The 22,123-nt window shown below is 42.3% G+C and overlaps 1 protein-coding gene across 33 annotated transcripts in view; it reads left to right on the top strand.

Annotated features, from left to right (window-relative positions):
- The window catches only part of ABI3BP (ABI family member 3 binding protein), a 293,742-nt gene that overhangs the window by 221,052 nt on the left and 50,567 nt on the right, over positions 1–22,123 (top strand). For 32 of the 33 annotated variants that reach the window (XR_003852746.1, XM_029577766.1, XM_029577750.1 and 29 more), the window contains 7 exons: positions 435–506; positions 926–1,000; positions 1,598–1,684; positions 2,633–2,701; positions 10,381–10,455; positions 10,894–10,965; positions 13,075–13,149. Coding sequence is in view for 32 of the 33 variants with exons in the window: in XM_029577766.1 (XP_029433626.1) it covers positions 435–506; positions 926–1,000; positions 1,598–1,684; positions 2,633–2,701; positions 10,381–10,455; positions 10,894–10,965; positions 13,075–13,149 (525 nt within the window). In the remaining variant the exon portion in view is untranslated. The remainder of the gene's footprint in view (positions 1–434; positions 507–925; positions 1,001–1,597; positions 1,685–2,632; positions 2,702–10,380; positions 10,456–10,893; positions 10,966–13,074; positions 13,150–22,123) is intronic. The other variant, XM_029577758.1, reaches the window with a different exon arrangement.

Genomic DNA, 22,123 nt, shown 5'->3' with positions numbered 1-22,123 from the left:
TATCTGCTACTCGAGACCTTTTTACACTTGAGATCTTGCTGTGTTTTCATCCCAGGAATTTTCAAGTGTCATAGAGAAGGGATATGAGATGTCATCCATTCCTCGAGCTATTATTTACAGCTAGAGTTACCATTCCTTTATCTCTTTGTCTCACTTCCCTTTCAGTTAACGTGTTGCTGCCTTTTCAGGAACTTAGCCCTCTTGCAGAAGGCAAACAAGCTGTCACCTGCTTTCAGCTTGAGAATTGCATTTTTTCCATCTCTTTGAAAGGCAACGTTTTCCTTGGAAGCACGGCGTACCATGTTTCCACTACGGAGTCATTCCCTTCAGTTGTTTCCGCTGTACCACAGAGATTTCATTCTTCACTCCTGCTGTTGTAAAAAGAGAACTTCAGAAAGTAACTGCATGCTAAACTCTGATATTTCTTTTTTTAGTGTCAAATGAAACACAAACGTTGATTGAACCAGAAACAACCCAAATGTCTGAAAGTCCACACACAAAAACTGGTAATTGATGTGATTTCTTATTAATTTGCAGTATAGTTCAAGTCAAAGCTGTTTTGCCTTATTTTCTCCTCTTTCCAGCTAACTTGGGTGGTCACTTAAGTGATCGTGACCTCTCTTGTTGACTGAGGACCACAAGGGAAAGCAATGCCTGACTGTGGAAACCTTCAGCACTACTCTGCATCGCATCAATGTTCTCCTCCTTTCTTTCCAAGGCCTGCGTGTTGTATCTCCCATAGCACGCTCATTCCCTGGGAGACTCCAACATGATTTCACAGGGTTGCAGCCTGGCCACAGCACTTGTTCGTGGGCTCCTTTTTGCAAGGAGGTCTTGTGCCTTGCTTTGTTTCACCTTTACCCCTTGTGCACCCTTCACCTTCTCTCTTTGAGTTGCCAATGACCAATTTCTTTTCTCTCTACAGCTCCAAAGAAGTCGCAGTGGGCGCCCATTAACCTAATACGACTTAATATCTTTGAGGACTCAAGAATATCATTGGGTAAAAGAATCTCTCCGCTTCTCTTCATATTCTTCTCTGCAGGATTTTCAGTTCAACCTAAATTTTCTATATTAGAAGTACTCCATACCAAACATGAAGGCAACCAAGTTACCATCCAACCAAGTTACCATCTTCCTACCCTCATATCTTTGAACTTTTGTATTCTGTCTGTTTCAAGCTTAAAATGTCAAAGCATGATCTGCTTTTCTATCTTTCTCCTTCTTTTGAAAAACTGTGCCCAGCCTTGCTTAGCCTATAGATCCACATCTACAATGTAGAATATTTGTAAATTTGGTTGCGAGCAAGGAGCAGGTGTCTGATGGGGAAAAGTCTTAAGTGCTGTGATATTTTCCATATGCCTAACCAATTCACTTCAGTTCCTTTTCAAACATTTTAATTCTCCATGGGTCTACCAAATAACTGGAGAAATATGACACCATGGCAGAGAAAAGGACATTTTGTTCTAAGGAACTCACTTGAATACTGCAAAATATATAACGCATGTTGTTTTGAAGGAAAAGCCATTTGCACAGCCTTAAATTTCCCCCTTAAATGCAGTACATTGAGTTGTATTTATTTATTTATTTATTTTTACAGTTCCCAATGACACACAAGATAAGATTGTCCCCCCTTCTTCCAAGCCTAGAACAAGACCAACAACTAGGGCTCCTCACACCAGAGCTGGTAATAGAATGTTTATTTCAGTTCCGTATGTTAAGATAGCGACATTTAAAGAATTACAAATTCCTGTAAGACATCTGTACAATTAGGAACTAGGAATATTCCATAATACCATATTTTAGACATTGTCTTTTTTGGCTATTTATTTCTTCTTTAAATGCTATTTAGAAAAGCTCAATTTAAAACATTAAGATTTAGACATATAAGACTTTGTTGTGCTATGTATATTTTGCTCTTATGTTTATATTTTAGCCATGTATATTTTGCTCTTATGTTTAAATGTTATTCAAAAAAGTTATACAATATGTTACTCAAAAAAGTTCTTTGTTATATGTAATTGCCCACAAGCAAGCTTATTCAACTGTTCTCTGTAAACCGATTTGATTTACATATAATGTAAGAAGATCGGTATATAAAAACCATAAATAAATAAATAAATAAATAAGTATAGATCACTTAAGTGCTACGGAACAGTGCAGATGAACAGAAAGGCACAGACATCCATGGGTAATCTGCAGGGCACATTTTAATGGCACCATCGACAGCTTGCCCACTGGTATCCCCAAGTTTCCACAGGACCTGCAATGAAATCTGCAATAATCTGCTCCTTCTGACGGACAGTACCGGTGCCATTGATATTAATACCCACTGTTCACTGCTGTTTTCAGATGAGATTAAGATGAATGTCATTTGTGGAAGGGGTTACCATTATGCCCATGAAATTTGTAGGGGTAGCTTACCGTTTTTCTCTTCATGATTCCCTGCCATTTTTTCCTCAGACCTGACATTTCCAAAGAAAGCATGGCCAACCAGGTTTCCAATTCTGATTCTTTCTCCATTGTTGAGACAACTCAACAAAAGGGATTTCATCTTTTGCTTTGAGTAGCTATTGTAACCTCAGAATCTGAGAAAGGAAATGTAATTCATTAAACTCTTGTATTTTTCTTTCAGTGCCAATTGCAACACACAAGACTGCTTCTTCAGTGCCCAAAAGCACCGAGAGGCCACATTCAAGATCTGGTAATTGAATTGTTTACTTTTCCACCTTGACATTTGAAAACACAAGTTTTATGGGAAAATCTTTTCTATTGATCAACATGGCCCTTTTTTATCTCTCCTTTCTATCTTGTTTGTCGGGAGATGTTGGTATCTGCAGTTTTGGAACATCTTCCTATGGATAGAACTCCTAGCCCTCTGGATCTAAGAAAATTTGCTGTTCTTATTATGTATGCATCCAAAATATAAACTGGCAGCTCCTACAGAAACTGGCAAAGCACAACTTCAGGGGGATGGCACATATTTTTAGTGTAAGCAAAGGGATATCAATAAGGAAAAGATGTTTTAGCCATTTATCTGCAAATATTTAGAAAAATACTAGAACAAATTTGTGGTAGGTTTGCACAGAAGAAAAAAGTGAACCCAAAAAGTAATGACTAGGGTAAAGTCTAAGGAGTATAATTTCAAGAAGAAATGTGAACTTAAATAGCTGAAAGATTATTAAAACTTTTCTGAAGCTAGTTACAATACTTTTCTCTGTCAAGTTGGTTATAGGTTTCCTTGTCTCATGCCTTCTACCCTGCTTTGCCTGTCACCAGAAAAAACTAGTCACTTATTTTTTAATTCCTGCACATTTAAATTAAATTGGGAATTGATCAACCTTTTAAGATGTCAGATCTTCACAGAAACCCAGAGTTTCTTTGGCTAACTAGCACCTTTGCCAATAGTTTGCAAATAGCTCTTTCGTTTTCTCTTCCTGCGATCACAGGAAGGATGGTTTCCAATTTGCTGCATGAAATTCTCTGTACCTTACTGTTTTTCCTATATTCTGAGTATCACAAAAAAGTCAAAGGACCTGACGGTCATCTTACTAAGCCACCTTCTGCCTTTTACTGTGTCGGTCATTGCATTCTGTCATCCAATGCATTTGATGTCCCTTGACCATGGAAAGCAGACGAGCTCCTCTCTTCGCTATCTGAAAGTCATAGCCCCTTCCCTATTACTCACTCTGGATTACTATCACTTTGGCTTGTGTGACCTCAGACTTTGAGTGCTGAAATCTCCAAGGAAAACATGGCCAGACAGCTTTCCTGTGCAGCTCTTTTTTTTTTCTTTTTTAACTACATCAAGATGACTTTACACCAGAGATATTTTTTTCTTCCTTTTGAATCGCAGCAGTAACGTGACCTTGGAGTTTGAGAATGCAGACATCCAGTTAAGATTTCATAGTTTTCTCCCAGTTCTAAGCAGAACACAAAAGCTTTCTCCCTTCCAAATGAAACCATTTCAGACATCTGAAATTCCAGACACAGGACCTGGTAATTGAGCTGGAGCTCTTCAGTTTGGCATTTGAAGATTCCTCTGAGGCAGTCTGCATGCTGCTCTATTGCGTGAATATGCATTTCCTCGCAGACTGGCTTCTAGGTATGCTTTGTGTATAAACAAAGAAAAGAAAATCCCTAGAACTGTAAGGAACTTGTTCTCAGGCTTGGGGTACCTTGCATGGAGCGGTAGTGACTATCCTAGAAAATCTTGCTGGGCAGACTAGATGTACTAGTTTGGTCTTTTATCTGCCATCAGTTACTGTCTGGCCGGTACAGTAAAAAACGCAGGAGAGCAGGCGAGCGCCCGCTCTCCCAGAGCGCGCAGAGGACACTCTCCTATGTGCGCGATTCAGTAAGTTAATTTATTTAAATTAGGGCCTGCGGTAAAAAGAGGCGCTAGGGATACTAGCGTGTCCCTAGCATCTCTTTTCGGACAGGAGCGGTGGCTGTCAGCGGGTTTGACAGCTAACGCTCAATTTTGCTGGCATCGGTTCTCGAGCTTGCTGACAACCATGGGTTCAGAAACCGGACACCGGCAAAATTGAGCGTCCGGTTTTCAAGCCGCAGGCCTATTTCAATTTTTTTTTTTTTTTTTTTTTACTTTTTTAAACTTTCGGGACCTCCGACTTAATATCGCCATGATATTAAGTCGGAGGGTGCACAGAAAAGCAGTTTTTACTGCTTTTCTGTGCACTTTCCCGGTGCCCGGAGAAATTAGCGCCTACCTTTGGGTAGGCGCTAATTTCTGAAAGTAAAATGTGTGGCTTGGCTGCACATTCTACTTACTGTATCGGTTAGGAATGACTAATAGGGCCATCAACATGCAGTTGCATGTTGCGGGCGCTATTAGGTTCGGGGGGGTTGGACACGCGTTTTGGACGCGCTATTACTCCTTACTGAATAAGGGGTAAAGCTAGCGCATCGAAAACACACGTCCAAATGTCGGCTAACAGTGCCTGTATGTTAGCATTTTGCTGTTTGGATTAGAAAAGGACCTACAGGGGAAGCAAGTAAAAGGAATAGGTGTTGTCATTTGAGCTGCTATCCCAGATCTCCTATCTTTCTTCCTTCTGCTGCATGTGGATTGGCCACGGCGTCTTACGTCTTCTACAGATGCTGAGTTCTATAAATCTGAGGTCTGCAGCAGAAAGGAGAACATAAGAACATAAGAAATTGCCATGCTGGGTCAGACCAAGGGTCTATCAAGCCCAGCATCCTGTTTCCAACAGTGGCCAAACCAGGCCACAAGAACCTGGCAAGTACCCAAAAACTAAGAAGATCCCATGTTACTGATGCAATTAATAGCAGTGGCTATTCCCTAAGTCAGTGGTTCTCAACCCTGTCCTGGGGACCCTCCCAGCCAGTCGGGTTTTCAGGATATCCACAATGAATATGTATGAGAGAAAATTTGCATACACTGCCTCCATAACATGCAAATTATCTCTCATGCATATTCATTGTGGATATCATGAAAACCCGACTGGCTGGGGGGGTCCCCAGGACAGGGTTGAGAACCACTGCCCTAAGTAAACTTGATCAATAGCCATTAATGGACTTCTCCTCCAAGAACTTATCCAAACCTTTTTTGAACCCAGCTACACTAACTGCACTAACCACATCCTCTGGCAACAAATTCCAGAGCTTTATTGTGCGTTGAGTGAAAAATAATTTTCTCCGATTAGTCTTAAATGTGCTACTTGCTAACTTCATGGAATGCCCTCTAGTCCTTCTATTATTCGAAAGTGAAAATAACTGATTCACATCTACTCATTCAAGACCTCTCATGATCTTAAAGACCTCTATCATATCCCCCCCTCAGCCCTTCTCTGTACCTTCTCCATCACAACTATATCTTTTTTGAGATGTGGCGACCAGAATTGTACACAGTATTCAAGGTGTGGTCTCACCATGGAGCGATACAGAGGCATTATGACATTTTCCGTTTTATTAACCATTCCCTTCTTAATAATTCCTAACATTCTATTTGCTTTTTTGACTGCTGCAACACACTGAGCTGACGATTTTAAAGTATTATCCACTATGATGCCTAGATCTTTTTCCTGGGTGGTAGCTCCTAATATGGAACCTAACATCGTGTAACTACAGCAAGGGTTATTTTTCCCTATATGCAACACCTTGCACTTGTGCACATTAAATTTCATTTTCCATTTGGATACCCAATCTTCCAGTCTCGCAAGGTCCTCCTGCAATTTATCACAATCCGCTTGTGATTTAGAGGGAAGAGACTTTGCTGTCATCTGAGCTGTTATCCTGGATTGGCTGTCTTCCTTCCTTCTTGCTGCATGTGGATCAGTTGCAATGTCTGACAACTACGGTCATCAAGGTTTTGCTTAAAAATCTGAGGGCTATATAAATGCATCTATGTGTATTGAGTCAAGTACACTAGTTTGTATGAAAATCTGTTTTATAAGATATATTATTTCTGTATTTCCTTACAAGTTTTTTCTTGTTATATTGTTTGAAAACCAATAAAAAGTAAATTAAAAAAAAAAATCTGAGGGCTGCAGCATGTGTAGCCACTGGCGCGTGCTGAAGCCGCGTAACCCAGGTACATTCCCCTGGATACAGAACTGGACTTGAAAATCTTATAGTAAATCAGATGTCTCCCTTACAAGATTTCCTGATTGCTGGGATATGGAGAATTTAAGGCCTATCCCATCTGGATCTACTCCTTTAGCCACCTCTACTCAACCCTCCATTAAAAAAAATAAATTTGTCTGCTATGGAATCGGGAATTAGTCAGCGTGGCTCTGTTAGTGCCATTTCTACAGAGACTTCCGGCTTCCTCTGTCCCGATGCTTGCTTGCTCTCTTCCAAATTTGGGATGCGAATCAGCTCATCTGCCTCAGGACGGGAATTTTGTGTATGATGCGGTCTTCTCCGGTCCTGTGGCTGGGAAGGCAGTGAGCCAAGAAGAGGGTCTTGTTCAATCTGGAAGGGGCATCCTGAGGGCGATGTCCTGGGAGCCTCAGTATCCACTTGTGACTCTCTCCAGGTTATCTTTTTCTTTATTACCATTTCTTTACCACTCTATGCCGAAGCTCAGAGCCGTTCAATATTTTTAAACAAACCAAGAACAGATCATAAAAACCAGAATAAATAACCCTCAGGAGTCAAATGTAGAAAAGATCTTAACCATCTTTAATGACCTTAGACACACTTTGGGAGGCTCTCTCTGAATTGGGAAGATTCCGGTCTGGGAAGATGAATGTGGCTTTATCTAGCCATGGGGATCGCAAAGATCCTGATCAAACTTTTAAGACTCATGAGGAGAAATTGAAAGAATGAGAATTATAGGTTCAACTCCTGCAAAAAAGTGATCAATCTTTGATAAAGGATAGTGATTGGACTCATTGCCAGTTAGAACATTTTGATAATTATGTGAGAAAATCTAATCTTAGATTTTTATTTAGTTTTCTTAAAGTTAGTTTGATGTCATTCTATTTACAACTTTTAAAGTTGCCATCAGAATCCTTCCCTCTGATCTCTAAGGTTGGTTTTGTTTATATATATATAACTGGGGAGGGATCCTGTACGTAACCCAGAGCATTGATCTAACTGGTTTTCTACAAGACTCAGGGCAACCCTTTGGTCTATTATGCTCTTGAGCCAGATAAGGAGGGCACCTTTAAAATATTTTTCAAGTTAAAAGATGGCTTCCTTTTGGATGGTAAAATAGCCGTTTTCCCAGATGTGGCTAGAGGCACATAACAGAGAATGAAGCCATTTTTGATGATGAGGCAAGAGGCTTTTGGACCTCTGTGCAATTGTTTCTTTAAGATTTCTATGTAAATAGCAAGTTAAAACTGCTAATTATCCTTTTTTTTTTTTATGAGCCAGATCGTTTGGAGGGCTTTTTGCATAATACAGAGTTGCCCAGAATTTGGGAGTCTTTTTTTCCGAGTGTGCTGTATGTTTATTAGCTGTGAGCATAAGATAAATTGACAATGTTTCTTTCAAATTCTTTCCTTTAATCTCCCCATATATTGTGGTCTGACGTTGACTATATTTCCTTATTGTTATAATTAAAAGAAATATATGTTTCTGTTTAACAGGGATTTTCTTGTTGAAAATGGAAAATTTCAATAAAATAGAAATCTAGAAAAGGACCTACAGGGCTTCAAACAGGTTTGGTTTCTGGGATTATGATGGCAGCAGAACAGAAGTGGTCTCGCTTCTCACAGTTGGGCCTCCTTGCAGGTTCCTTCAGTCTCCAGGGGAGTCCCTCCCTGGTTCCTCACCTCCCCACCTACCATCCTGGCTAGACCCCCGATTTGACCCTTGACCCAAAAACTTGCTAACCCCTGACGTAGGGGTTGTGAGACATTGGACATGACAGGCTGCATGACTGTGTCCTGCAGGAACTGAAGGGCGCCCTAAAATCTCTGTTTTAATTTATCAGTTTCTTAAGGTGGTCTGCACCAGGGGTGGATTGGGCTGTTTCCAGTGGGCCGGTTGCTCCCATCAAGGGTTTTTTGGGGGTTTTTTAAGCTTCCCAGCCAAGGAAAAGGAAGAGGGGCTGTTGCAGCCCGAAGAGAGGCCTGCAAGGCCGAGGCCGAGCCGATCAAGCTGCTGACAGAAGTTAGACCTGCAGGGCTGCAGCAGAGCCCATCCTGCCGCAGCCAGAAGAGGACCTGCGGGCTGTGGTAGAACCTATCCTACTGCGGCTAGAAGTGAGGCCTGTGGGGCTGCGGTGGAGGCCATTGTGCCTTGGCCTGAAGAGAGGCCTGCTGGGCTGCAGATACTCTGCCGCAGCCTTAAGAGGACCTGCGGGCTACGGCAGACTCTGCACCTATTGGCAGATCCTGAAACTAACAATGTTTGTAAAAAAAATACATATTAATGCAAAATAGAAGGGAGATGGAGGAATTAGACCAAGCAAACAACTCAAAAACTGGCATATCAATATTTTGAGAAATCTAGGTAGAGTCACATTGCTCCTGCTACTTCGAGCCTGCTGTCCATTTTGCCTTTGAATTTCTCCACATCTTTGACTGCCCCTCACTCCCACCGCCATCTCCTCAGCTCTCAATAGCTTTCCTGCTTGCTAATCTGTGGGTGATGTTTGTTTCTCTCTTTCTACCCTCCACCTCATACTCTGTGTTCCTTTTTTTCTCTCTTCTCAGTCCTCCACCACCACTACTAGTGATCCTCTTTAAAGGTTTCACTCTTATCACCTTATATTCTCTTCCCTTTTTTGAACCAGTTTCCCCCTATGGGTCCTATCTGCTCATCTAAATGGTAAAAAAAAAAAAAAAAAAAAAGAAAAATCAAGTTTGCTACCCATTCAATTAATGCCTGGCTAAAGTGCATAGAGGTCAGTTATCAAAGGCTTTAGGTTTGTAAGAGTTAGGAGCCTAAATCGGCACCTGTGAAAACTGATGAGGGCTCAGTGCCTAAACGTAAGCATCTGAAAAGCGGCCATATATAAAGATGCAGGTAGGGTGGGTGGGAAAAGTTAGGCGTGTAGTGCTGCTTTTCTGTGCTAGGCACCTAACTTAGGAGCCTAAATCTAGATGAATGAATGTTGGGCCTAAATGTAGGTCCCTAGTGTGAAATGCTGTGCTTTTTTTGGAAAATTGATCCATTGTGATTTAAGCTGGGGGCTTCTCCGCGTGAGTCCTCTAGGGGCCATGGGCAGGCCTGGTATTCAGGTGTCCATGATCAACACTCATAAGCTCTATTTGAATAGGTTTGGACCAAGACCAGTGCTCATTTCCAGCTTTTGCTTGCTCTGCAGATCAGACCTCTTTGTGGCCCTCAGGGACCAGCACTGAGAACACCTGATTTGGGATAGTTCTTTTAGGAGGTAGCATTATTAGACAGTGCTTTCCTGTTGATGTTGGCTCCTCAAAGAATCAGAAGGAACTTTGCATTCCAGCGCACACACTTATTTTTGCCATCAGCGGTAAGGGTTTTCTCTTGTTTTGTTTTCCGGACAGATCGGATCCAGCACATGCACTGTCATTGGGATTGCATTATACATGACTGCCCCCAAGGCAAACAGGAAAGCTGAGAGTTCTTTTTAAAATAGTCCTTTACCTTTGTATTTTACTTGATAATATTTCCTATTTCCAGACAATATCCTACAGAGAAATGATTCCCAAACCTGTTCTGGGGGACTCCCAGCCAGTCATGTTTTTAGGATATCTGCAATAAATATGCATGAGAGATTTGCAAGCAATAGAAGCAATGCATACACATCTACCTCATGCTTATTCATTGCGGATATCCAGAAAACCCAATTGGCTAGGGTCCTCCAGGATAGGTTTGGGAACCTCTGTTACAGAGGATTGGGTAAACTTTGCTGAAGCATTGCTACCCTGAGTAACATCATGATCATATTTGCTTCCACAGCTCTCACAAAGACAGTAACGGAACCTGCTATGTCTAAACTACCACATCATCCTCAAAGGCCAAAGGCAACACTGGGTAAAAGTGACCTCTTCACCTTTCTTTAAAGGGGCACAAAAATTGCTATTTGCTTTATTTCTGCATTCAGATTAGGATGTGCCTTCTCAGTAGTTCTAACACCTCTTGCATCCTTTTGCTGTGCTGCTTTCCCTTTTATTTTGCAGATCCAAATCCAGTCTCGCAAAGTATCCAATCTCTTGCAAAGTTGCTGTCTTCCCGCTCTTACATGCAGCTCTTGCCCTTTTGCAGACATCTGTTCATTCATATTCCTTCCTAATGAAGCCATGGGCATCGCTAACTTTGGGAAGTAGATGTCAGCTAAACAAGAGATTGCCTTCGGGAAATGCTTTCCTCTGTCTCTCTCGGAAACCGCATCCAGTCGGCATGCCCGGACGTGGCATTGGCTTTGCTGTCCCTTGGAACCGCAGCACCTAAAGTCTAAATTCTTTTCTACAGGTCCTTACAACATCCGCTCCTATTCACCTAGACCAAGACCCAGACCATCGGCAAGACCTGGGAGCAGACCAGGTAATTAGCACTTTTCAGTACTGCGCTTTTTTGCCACAAAGGTCATCTGGAAATTGCCCACACTGTGTACGGATACAGTGCATGTAGCATCACAATGCATGCACTCTTACTGGCACTATAGTAGAGGAGTTCCCGAGGCACGGATAAGCCAGGGGCAAGAAAACAATAGTTTTGGGGGGTTTCAGAAAAAAGATCCACATTTAAAAAGGAGGAATCAAATCTCTGCAGATTCTTTCCCTGGGACAATTTATCAAAGTAAAAAATATGCACCTCTTTTTTCCTTTAAAAACCGATGCAAAGACCGTGGGTAAAACGTACAGCAATGCAGCCAGTTTGAAAATTGCTCTTTTTCCCTGTTGCTTTAGGGGTAGATTTTCAAACCGCGCGAATAGGCGTACTTTTGCTGGCGCATCAGGCGCCAGCAAAAGTACGCAGGATTTTAGTAGATACGCGCGTAGCCGCTAAAATTGTGGATCGGCGCGCGCAAGGCTATCGATTTCGTATAGCCGGCGCGCGCCGAGCCGCGCAGCCTACCCCCGTTCCCTCCGAGGCCGCTCCGAAATCGGAGCGGCCTCGGAGGGAACTTTCCTTTCCCCTCCCCTCACCTTCCCCTTCCTTCCCCTACCTAACCCACCCGCCCGGCCCTGTCTAACCCCCCCCCTTACCTTTGTTGGGGGATTTACGCCTCCCGGAGGGAGACGTAAATCCCCGCGCGCCAGCAGGCCGCTAGCGCGCCGGGACGCAACCTGGGGGCGGGTCCGGAGGGCACGGCCACGCCCCCGGGCCCGCCCCCGGAACGCTCCCGACACGCCCCGAAAATGCCGCGCAGTTCCGGCCCGCCCCCCGACACGCCCCCTCCGAAAACCCCGGGACTTACGCGAGTCCCGGGGCTCTGCGCGCGCCGGTAGGCCTATGTAAAATAGGCTTCCCGGCGCGCAGGGCCCTGCTCGCCTAAATCCGCCCGGATTTGGGCGGATTTAGGCGAGCAGGGCTCTGAAAATCCGCCCCTTAGAGTATTTCTCATTTGTTGTGGGACTACTTGCTGTGCATTTTGTAACTAACAAGAAAGCATTCTGAACCTTTCCCTTAAGTCTTCAAAAGCAAATACCTCTTGCTTTTCTTAACTAATTTTTTCCATTCCAGTCCTAGGGTCTCTAAAGACACAAACCAAGGACTAATTTTCAATCCAAACAGTCTAATCCAAAGTCTCTGCTCATTGGTCTGTGACCTGGAGACTTCCCAGTCTGGCACTTTTTATTGACCCAGTGGAAGACCCATTCGAAGTGCAGGAGGTTTTGTGACCACGATGGGATCACAAGTTTATGAAGCATTCACTTTTCCCCAGGACCCAGGTGGCCACTAGATCTGACTGTTGCAAAACAAATTGCTGATCACTAGTTTGTATTTTTTTTAGTGCTTTTCAATATGTTCATCCAAAGACACAATATCTTGCCCGCCAATAAAGCAACTGGACTTGCAGTTTGCAGGGAGAGGAAGACGGTGGACTTACCCTGTTGAAAGTGGCCTCATGTCAATAAAGATGAGGTTATTTTTAATGGAATCAGAGTTGAAAAGCACTCCAGATTCAGACACATGTATGGTTTTTCCTCACTTGTTTGATCCCACCGACATGTGTAGGCCATGGTTAATTTGTTGCAAATCCATTTATTCTGGTAGATTTTTGTGTGACTAATTGACAGCTGAGAAGAGAGGGAATGTATGGACTCTTAATTCTCCATGGATCTCCAAGACCCAACTAATCTCAGCTCGAGAAATACTACAATTAAAACCCTGTCATATTACTTTTCTTAAAATATAAGAATCAAAGTATAAAGTGATGTATAATTTAAATAATTTAATGCCTTTCCTTGGAATTATTTAAAGATGTAAGAACTTAGCAATAACTTAACTTTAAGGAGCAGATTGAAGGTAGGCTTCTCCAGACCGGGTTCAGATGTAATTTGTCTGCCTTTGGTTTTGCATTTGTGGCATTGAGATATAAGATTTTCTGTACTCTTGCCTTATGTCAACCAATCAGATCTGTTGCTCTTTGACACCTGTACCTGTTATTGAAAACTGTTCAACCACTTCTGACTCTTCTCACTTTAGCCTTCAGTGGAACAACACATGGACCTGTCAAACCAAAACCATCGAGTGACCTCAACTGGTTTCCTGGGAACACAGGTAGTGCATATTTGTACCGTTTTTTCAATGTTTCAGGCAACACCAGAAGAATGTTAGCAATGTTTTTTTTTCTCTCTGTACAATTCTGGTCTGGCTACAGAAGGAAGGTGAGGGGGTTAGAATGCACTTAGAGATCTGCTTCCAAGAACAACTTAGGAGCAGAGCTCAAAGGCTTCTTTGATCTCACACAAGAAATCTGTCGAGTATTTGAGTGCTACTGGAGCCACTGTCTAAAGTCAGCCCTACACTTCTTCATACGTTGATATGATCTCAGATATTACTTATCTGTGCTCCCTTATTTCTTTCTTTTTTTTTTTTTCTAAGCCACCCATCTGTTTTACATTGAAAAGCTATATAATAATTTATTTCTGGCACCTTTTGACTCACCTTGTCTATAATCAACTCAAGGCAATTTACAAACAAACTTCCTTACAAGTCAAAGCCTATTTACAAAACACATCCATAGAAAATAATCACAAAACTGTAAAGCCTAATTTCAGTTCAACCTAATAAAACACAGTTAAAATTACCTTCATCAACTTCCTAATCTATCTCTCATCTTAGTATTTCAGAGGATGCATTGGAACTGCATGCACGTGGTGGTAGTTTAGAGTTCTTTATTTTGCTTAGTGGCTGCCTGGCTTTCAGAGGTGTTTTAGTGTCTCCATTGGAGCAGATGAGACAGTATGTGCTTGTACGAGGGTGAGGACCCTTTTGTTTCTCTGAGGGCTCAGTGCAGATGTCTTTACAATAATACACAAGCATGCACTTGTTTTGCAAAAAAAAAGACAGGAGGAGGTCCGGATCATATTAAGCAAAACAAGGTTTCTATCTAACAAAAAAAAAGTGAATATGTGAGAAGCAATAAAGATGATTTGAGTAAGGCTAGAAGAATCAGTGTCAAAAGTAGAAGTTGCTACTTTGAATACTGTTTGGTACTGCTGCTTTTGATGATCGGGGAGAGACTGGGGGGACATTGGTTCATGGGATATAGAGCCATACATTCCTATGTCTGACGCTTGTTTAGGAGATTTCATTAAAAAAAACAAACCAGTCATATGTCTTAATTCTCTACAGAACATTTCTCAGCAAGTGCCTATAAGTATCCATTTCCACAATTTCTACTTTGTTTTGTCTGCTCCTGCACCATAACAAAAAAATGAGAACATAAGAAAATGCCATACTGGGTCAGACCAAGGGTCCATCAAGCCCAGCATCCTGTCTCCAACAGTGGCCAATCCAGGCCACAAGAACCTGGCAAGTACCCAAAAACTAAGTCTATTCCATGTAACCATTGCTAATGGCAGTGGCTATTCTCTAAGTGAACTTAATAGCAGGTAATGGACTTCTCCTCCAAGAACTTATCCAATCCTTTTTTAAACACAGCTATATTAACTGCACTAACCACATCCTCTGGCAACAAATTCCAGAGTTTAATTGTGCGTTGAGTAAAAAAGAACTTTCTCCGATTAGTTTTAAATGTGCCCCATGCTAACTTCATGGAGTGCCCCCTAGTCTTTCTACTATCCGAAAGAGTAAATAACCAATTCACATCTACCCGTTCTAGACCTCTCATGATTTTAAACACCTCTATCATATCCCCCCTCAGTCGTCTCTTCTCTAAGCTGAAAAGTCCTAACCTCTTTAGTCTTTCCTCATAGGGGAGTTGTTCCATTCCCCTTATCATTTTGGTAGCCCTTCTCTGTACCTTCTCCATCGCAATTATATCTTTTTTGAGAAGCGGCGACCAGAATTGTACACAGTATTCAAGGTGCGGTCTCACCATGTAGCGATACAGAGGCATTATGACATTTTCCGTTTTATTCACCATTCCCTTTCTAATAATTCCCAACATTCTGTTTGCTTTTTTGACTGCCACAGCACACTGTACCGACGATTTCAATGTGTTATCCACTATGACACCTAGATCTCTTTCTTGGGTTGTAGCACCTAATATGGAACCCAACATCGTGTAATTATAGCATGGGTTATTTTTCCTTATATGCATCACCTTGCACTTATCCACATCCCCATCGTGCTCTCTTTTTTTCGTGCCTGATGGTCGTTGGTGGAGCAACTGTGCTGGAGGGAGCTCTCGGAAACACCTTGGAAAATTATTTTGTGATAATGAAGAGCGTCTCACACAGTGCAGCAGAACTTCCGAGAGTCCCTTGATAAGAAACTGATAGCACACCATAGAAACAGAAAATACGTTGGCAGCTAAGTACGGCAAGATCCATCCCAGCTTCCCAATTTTATTTCTGGTGAAATGGCACAGAGTCCATTTGATTTCTGGCTTTCCCTTCACCTCTGTGCCTGCCCTAGGCTCTCCTGAATTCTCTTATTGTCCTGATCTCCACCACCTCCAATGGGAAGTTGCTCCGCACATCCTGTCACCCTTTCCGTGAAGAAATCCTCTCTGTTGCTGCTCCTGAGTCTGTCTCCTTGGAGCCTCAAACTATGACTCTTTTTTCTAGAGCATTTTTCTCTCTGAAAAAAGGTTTGCATCTTGAGCACTTATAGCCTTGTTTCTAGCAAGCTGTAATTGTTTTGTCAAGTTAATTTATAAGCGTATTATCAAAACGGCTGAAAGACCTGAAGTGTGGGCGTGGGAGGGGGATTATTTTTAAATATGGTCATCGTGAAACCTCTTTTAACATACTTCTGCAGTCCAGGTTTCCCAGACTAAATATATTCTGGCACATCTGCTCCATAGATTTCTAGTTGTCAAATTATTTTAGTACTGAGTACGGTAATTTCTGCAAGCACTGGTAGTAGCATTTGTTATAGAAGGGTTTTTCCAGGCCACTTGTCAGCTGTATTTACTTACATAGCAGGGGGATAAAAAGTGGAATAAACCAAATCCGTCCATCTGATTAGCTGATCTGGCTTTGTGCACTGGGTTTTTCCTACTCCATGGAAGATGCAAACCAACTCACAAAATCTAAGATCGGACTTGGCGTGCTTCATTTGTTTACTTCAAAGCTAAAGCCAATGAAGCCTGACGTTTTTGGACATAATGTGGCTCTTAAATGACCTGAACATGAAAAGTCACTGAACCTCCACGATATTTCAGCATTAAGATCAAAGGTTGCTCAACTTTTTCTGGGAGATGAACGTTAAATACAAAACAGATACATTTATTGCTTAGCAAAAGAAATACTGGCAGATTCTCCCTCCCCCACCCCCCTCAAATATCTTCCACAGCTGGTCTTGAACAGAGAGACCTGTTTGCCAGCCCATGGTACTTGTGTGTTTGTTTATAAATCTGGTAAGTACTGTGGGGTTTTTAGGAGTCATTGGTAGTGACTAACACAATTGGATTGGTTACTCTGAGTTCTCTGTGGCTTCTGGCATTTGACTGTACATCTGGCAACCTGCTTCTATTTGGGGGAATTGGAGGATTTGCTAAAACGCTCCAGGCTTTCTGCCTTGTTGTTGTTTTATTGTACTGAATTTTCAGGTCAGATGCAGCATTAAAGAGGAGATGAGGTAGCGTGGCTAGTCAAGCTCTTCCGTTTGCCTGACTGTAGCAGACCTAGTCTTAAACTGACAGCCATGGAAGAAGAGTCAATTCTGTCCACTGTCTTCTGCAAGCAGGAGGAATCTCCAGCAGGCACTTTGAATTGTACTGAAAAAAAGAAAAATGTTTTGCGATATTTTTACTCATGAAAAATTAAAGAAGCGCCACCACAAGTGGAATTGGTGTAAGAGGATGGTCTTCAGAAGGCCCTTGGGTGACTAAGGTGTTCCCCGGCCAGATCATCTGGGTGAAAAATGCACCCCCTTTAAACTGGCTAAAAGTGCTCATACTGCCAGCCAGATTTCCTGGGGGAGCAAATGACATGCACAGATCTCTATGCAAGTAGTTTTGCCCCTTTCCTCCATCCAGAGAAACAATAGATGCAGATGTCTGCTGGTAATAAATGTGCTTGCCTGGCTGAGTACCCATGGACTTTGCACTTAGGTGGGCCTCAGATATTGCTCCAAACCCAAGCCCATGTGCCACCAAGTACACTACCAATAGCTGCAAACACAGACATGTTTCTTTACATACTGTAAGAAAAAAGGGAAGAAAGTTATTTCACACTGAACTGTCAGCTTTTCTTATGGCAGATAAATAAACCTTTCCTCTTCTGCAACTTTTGGTACTCTGCCTAGCACTGTATATTCTGAGTCATCTGTTCATTCCAATGAGCCTTTCCAGCACATTTGCAAATAGTAACCTTTGCTTGGGAGCAGAAAACTATCTAGCAGAAACGAATACAATGAGAAAAAAAAAAAAAAACAGGGACTCCTTCAAGGCCTCTTCAGAGAACGCTTCAGAACTGAGCGGAGACGTGATCAGTATCGAGGGGAAATACTGCAGCAGTGGGCACTGGCTAAGAGTGGTCATAAAATGCAGTGCAATGTAAACCCATTCATTCAATATCAGAGGGCAGGTTCTTGCTGGAAGTTCCCTCGGTAAAGCTGGGCATTTAGATATCACGTGAGAGAGCTTTTTCAGTCGAAGTTCCAACCTTATGGAACTCTTTACTCGATATTATCCGGTCTATTGATTGTCATAGTATCTTTGAAAAGGCACAAGACCTTCCTATTTAAGAGAGCTTATAATTAGGAATCAGCCATTGTGAAATTGTCTAATCGGTCAGAGACATGAAAGTGGCTTGTTGCTTTGTATGTGATGCTTATTGATTGTTTTACATTTGTTCAGAGGTTGTGTGTGTGTGTGTGTTGTTTATCTTGTAGTCTGCCTCGGTCCTTGAGAGAAGAGTGTAGACATTAACATTTAATAAATAGAAATAATAACCAGAGAGCAATTATCCTTACAGTGAAATGCACTACTGGGAAATAGCGAGCAGTACATTGAAGACCTTAATCTGGGTTGGAAAATGAGTGGCCTAAAGTTGTTGTGGAGGATCCAATAATCTCTCCCAAGCAAAGAAGATAGAGAAGGAAAGGACAGAAGTGTAGGAAAGCAGTTCTGGAGAACTCTATCTGGGAAATATAGAGAAAGATTAGAAATATTAGTGTCATGGAAGCTGGAAGCATGGGATGCAAAAAGGTATCCAAAGGCTTCTGGGGGAAATTTAGAAGGAAGAAAAAAAATGCAACTGGCCAGATTCTCAAGAAGGAGTCATCAATCGGCAAATTACAGAGAATCTTTGCTGTTCTCAAACCAGATTTATCATAGAGTATTTTGTAGATCAAGCAGGGTAAGAGGCAGGAGGATGGGGCAGAGCTTTCTCTTCTCCTAGTTATTGATCCAGTTACTGTTGCAAGTGGTGCTTAGAAGAGACCTGAATCCTCTGGGAAAACAAGGCTTGGATAAGTGGCCATGCTGATTACTCATATATCATTTTAAGCAATTCCTCCTTGTGAGGGCCATGTGGTTAAGGAATAGATAATCTATTTATTTTATTTATTTATTTAAAACATTTCTATACCGGCCTTCATGAATGGGATTCATATCAGGCCGGTTTACATGGAACAGGGGAAACCAGAAGTAAAAATAAAACAGACTAAACATAAATAAGTAAGGTCGAAAATTCAAAGTTACAATAAACATTGTCATCTGTGACAAACTTTCAGGCTGTCAAGTAGAGTGCTGTTACATGAACAAGGGCAAGGAATGCGCAGACTGAGCAATGAAACTTGGAAACAAACAGTGTAGCTAGTATAAAATCTTTCAGATCCGTCTTGAGACACTTTGGACTGACTTAAACCTAAGAACATTTGCCAAAGACTATCTTTGTTCTAAAATCTGCTATGTTTTATGGAACCTGTGTGCTAGGGTTAGTATCAAGAAGAGAGAGACTTTTGAGCATCTTGGTTCAGAAACCCAGGATTTAGATATTGATAAAAATTATTCTAGGTTAAAAGTACTGTATAGATTTGGTGAGCTATATACTGTATGTGTCAATTTTGTGATTGTTTTGATTTATCATTGTATGTTTGGAATCTGCCCAGCACAAAGTTTTGTTATGAGCAGACCAGAAATATTTTAGATAAATAATAAATGAATATCATGGAAGAAAGGCTGATGGGACCAAAGCAGATATGTTTCAATTTTTGTAGATCCAGCAGAACTCAAACTGTTGGTCTGTTCATAAAGGAACAGAAAACTACTTCCCTAAACTAACTGCTAGCTCCAAAGTATTTAGTAGTCTGCATAGTAATCCAGATGTATTTCTTGCTTCAATTTTTTATGCCTTGAGTAATAATTCATATCGACATCAAATGGAAATTTCATCAGCAATGGAAGCTGGAAGTCCTGCCTGGAATCTGCTTCCCATGGTACCTCAATGACCTGGAGAGACTATCCTATCCAAGCACAAAATAACTCATTCTCCAGTCAACGATCTTTCTGGTAGATGTTTCCTATGAATCTAGACTAGTTTGTTGACAGTGAAGAAATAAAGATCATTACAGCAATGAAATTGCACTGATAAGATTTGCCAAACTATCTAAGGCTGCTGAAGTGCTAGAATGTATGTAAAAGGTTAAAAAGTATGTTAAGAATCAATACTGAGTTTTGTTTCTTCCTTCTGAGCTCAATTTACAAGAAATCACATAACTTACAAGAATTAAATCTTAACATTTATAAGATAAAATGATAATGCCAACCAGTTGTACCTGAAGACTGGAGGATAGCAAATGTAACCCCAATATTTAAAAAGGGCTCCAGGGGCGATCCGGGAAACTACAGACCGGTTAGCCTGACTTCAGTGCCAGGAAAAATAGTGGAAAGTGTTCTAAACATCAAAATCACAGAACATATAGAAAGACATGGTTTAATGGAACAAAGTCAGCATGGCTTTACCCAGGGCAAGTCTTGCCTCACAAATCTGCTTCACTTTTTTGAAGGAGTTAATAAACATGTGGATAAAGGTGAACCGGTAGATATAGTATACTTGGATTTTCAGAAGGCGTTTGACAGAGTTCCTCATGAGAGGCTTCTAGGAAAAGTAAAAAGTCATGGGATAGGTGGTGATGTCCTTTCGTGGATTGCAAACTGGCTAAAAGACAGGAAACAGAGAGTAGGATTAAATGGGCAATTTTCTCAGTGGAAGGGAGTGGACAGTGGAGTGCCTCAGGGATCTGTATTGGGACCCTTACTGTTCAATATATTTATAAATGATCTGGAAAGAAATACGACGAGTGAGATAATCAAATTTGCAGATAACACAAAATTGTGCAGAGTAGTTAAATCACAAGCAGATTGTGATAAATTGCAGGAAGACCTTGTGAGACTGGAAAATTGGGCATCCAAATGGCAGATGAAATTTAATGTGGATAAGTGCAAGGTGATGCATATAGGGAAAAATAACCCATGCTATAATTACACGATGTTGGGTTCCATATTAGGTGCTACAACCCAAGAAAGAGATCTAGGTGTCATAGTGGATAACACATTGAAATCGTTGGTTCAGTGTGCTGCGGCAGTCAAAAAAGCAAACAGAATGTTGGGAATTATTAGAAAAGGAATGATGAATAAAACGGAAAATGTCATAATGCCTCTGTATCGCTCCATGGTGAGACCGCACCTTGAATACTGTGTACAATTCTGGTCGCCGCATCTCAAAAAAGATATAATTGCGATGGAGAAGGTACAGAGAAGGGCGACCAAAATGATAAGGGGAATGGAACAACTCCCCTATGAGGAAAGACTAAAGAGGTTAGGACTTTTCAGCTTGGAGAAGAGACGACTGAGGGGGGATATGATAGAGGTGTTTAAAATCATGAGAGGTCTAGAACGGGTAGATGTGAATCGGTTATTTACTCTTTCGGATAGTAGAAGGACTAGGGGACACTCCATGAAGTTAGCATGGGGCACATTTAAAACTAATCGGAGAAAGTTCTTTTTTACTCAACGCACAATTAAACTCTGGAATTTGTTGCCAGAGAATGTGGTTCGTGCAGTTAGTATAGCTGTGTTTAAAAAAGGATTGGATAAGTTCTTGGAGGAGAAGTCCATTACCTGCTATTAAGTTCACTTAGAGAATAGCCACTGCCATTAGCAATGGTTACATGGAATAGACTTAGTTTTTGGGTACTTGCCAGGTTCTTATGGCCTGGATTGGCCACTGTTGGAAGCAGGATGCTGGGCTTGATGGACCCTTGGTCTGACCCAGTATGGCATTTTCTTATGTTCTTATGTTCTTATGTTCAGTTTTGAAAATGTTATACAAATGTTATACACATGGGGGTAGATTTTAAGAGGCGCGCGAACAGCCTACTTTTGCTTGCGCATCAGACTCAAGCAAAAGTACGCTGGATTTTAGTAGATACGCGCGGAGCCGCACGTATCCACTAAAATCCTGGATCGGCGCGCGCAAGGCTATCGATTTTGTATAGCCTGCGCGCGCCGAGCCGCGCTGCCTCCCCCCGTTCCCTCCAAGGCCGCTCCGAAATCGGAGCGGCCTCGGAGGGAACTTTCCTTTGCCCTCCCCTCACCTTACCCTCCCTTCCCCTACCTAACCCACCCACCCGGCCCTGTCTACCCCCCCCCCTTACCGTTGTCGGGGGATTTACGCCTCCCGGAGGGAGACGTAAATCCCCGCGCGCCAGCGGGCGGGTACGGAGGGCGTGGCCACGCCCCCGGGCCGTAGCCACGCCCCGTACCCGCCCCCAAAACGCGGCCGACACGCCCCCAAAACGCCGCGTCGACCGGGCCCGCCCCCGACACGCCCCCGACACGCCCCCCTCCGAAAACCCCGGGACGTACGCGAGTCCCGGGGTCTGCGCGCGCCGGTAGGCCTATGTAAAATAGGCTTACCGGCGCGCAGGGCCCTGCTCGCCTAAATCCGCCCAAAACCGGGCGGATTTAGGCGAGCAGGGCGCTGAAAATCCGCCCCATGTTATACACTGGTGTTTAAATTAGAGGTGCGACCTATTTAACCTATTGTGTCAATAACATTCTCAGAAGTTGCTCCTGAATTGCCTTTATTGGTAATTGCACTTTCCTGGGATA

Source organism: Rhinatrema bivittatum, chromosome 15 (assembly GCF_901001135.1).
Source record: "Rhinatrema bivittatum chromosome 15, aRhiBiv1.1, whole genome shotgun sequence".
Lineage (NCBI taxonomy): Eukaryota > Metazoa > Chordata > Amphibia > Gymnophiona > Rhinatrematidae > Rhinatrema > Rhinatrema bivittatum.
This window is presented reverse-complemented; position numbering and strand designations above follow the sequence as displayed.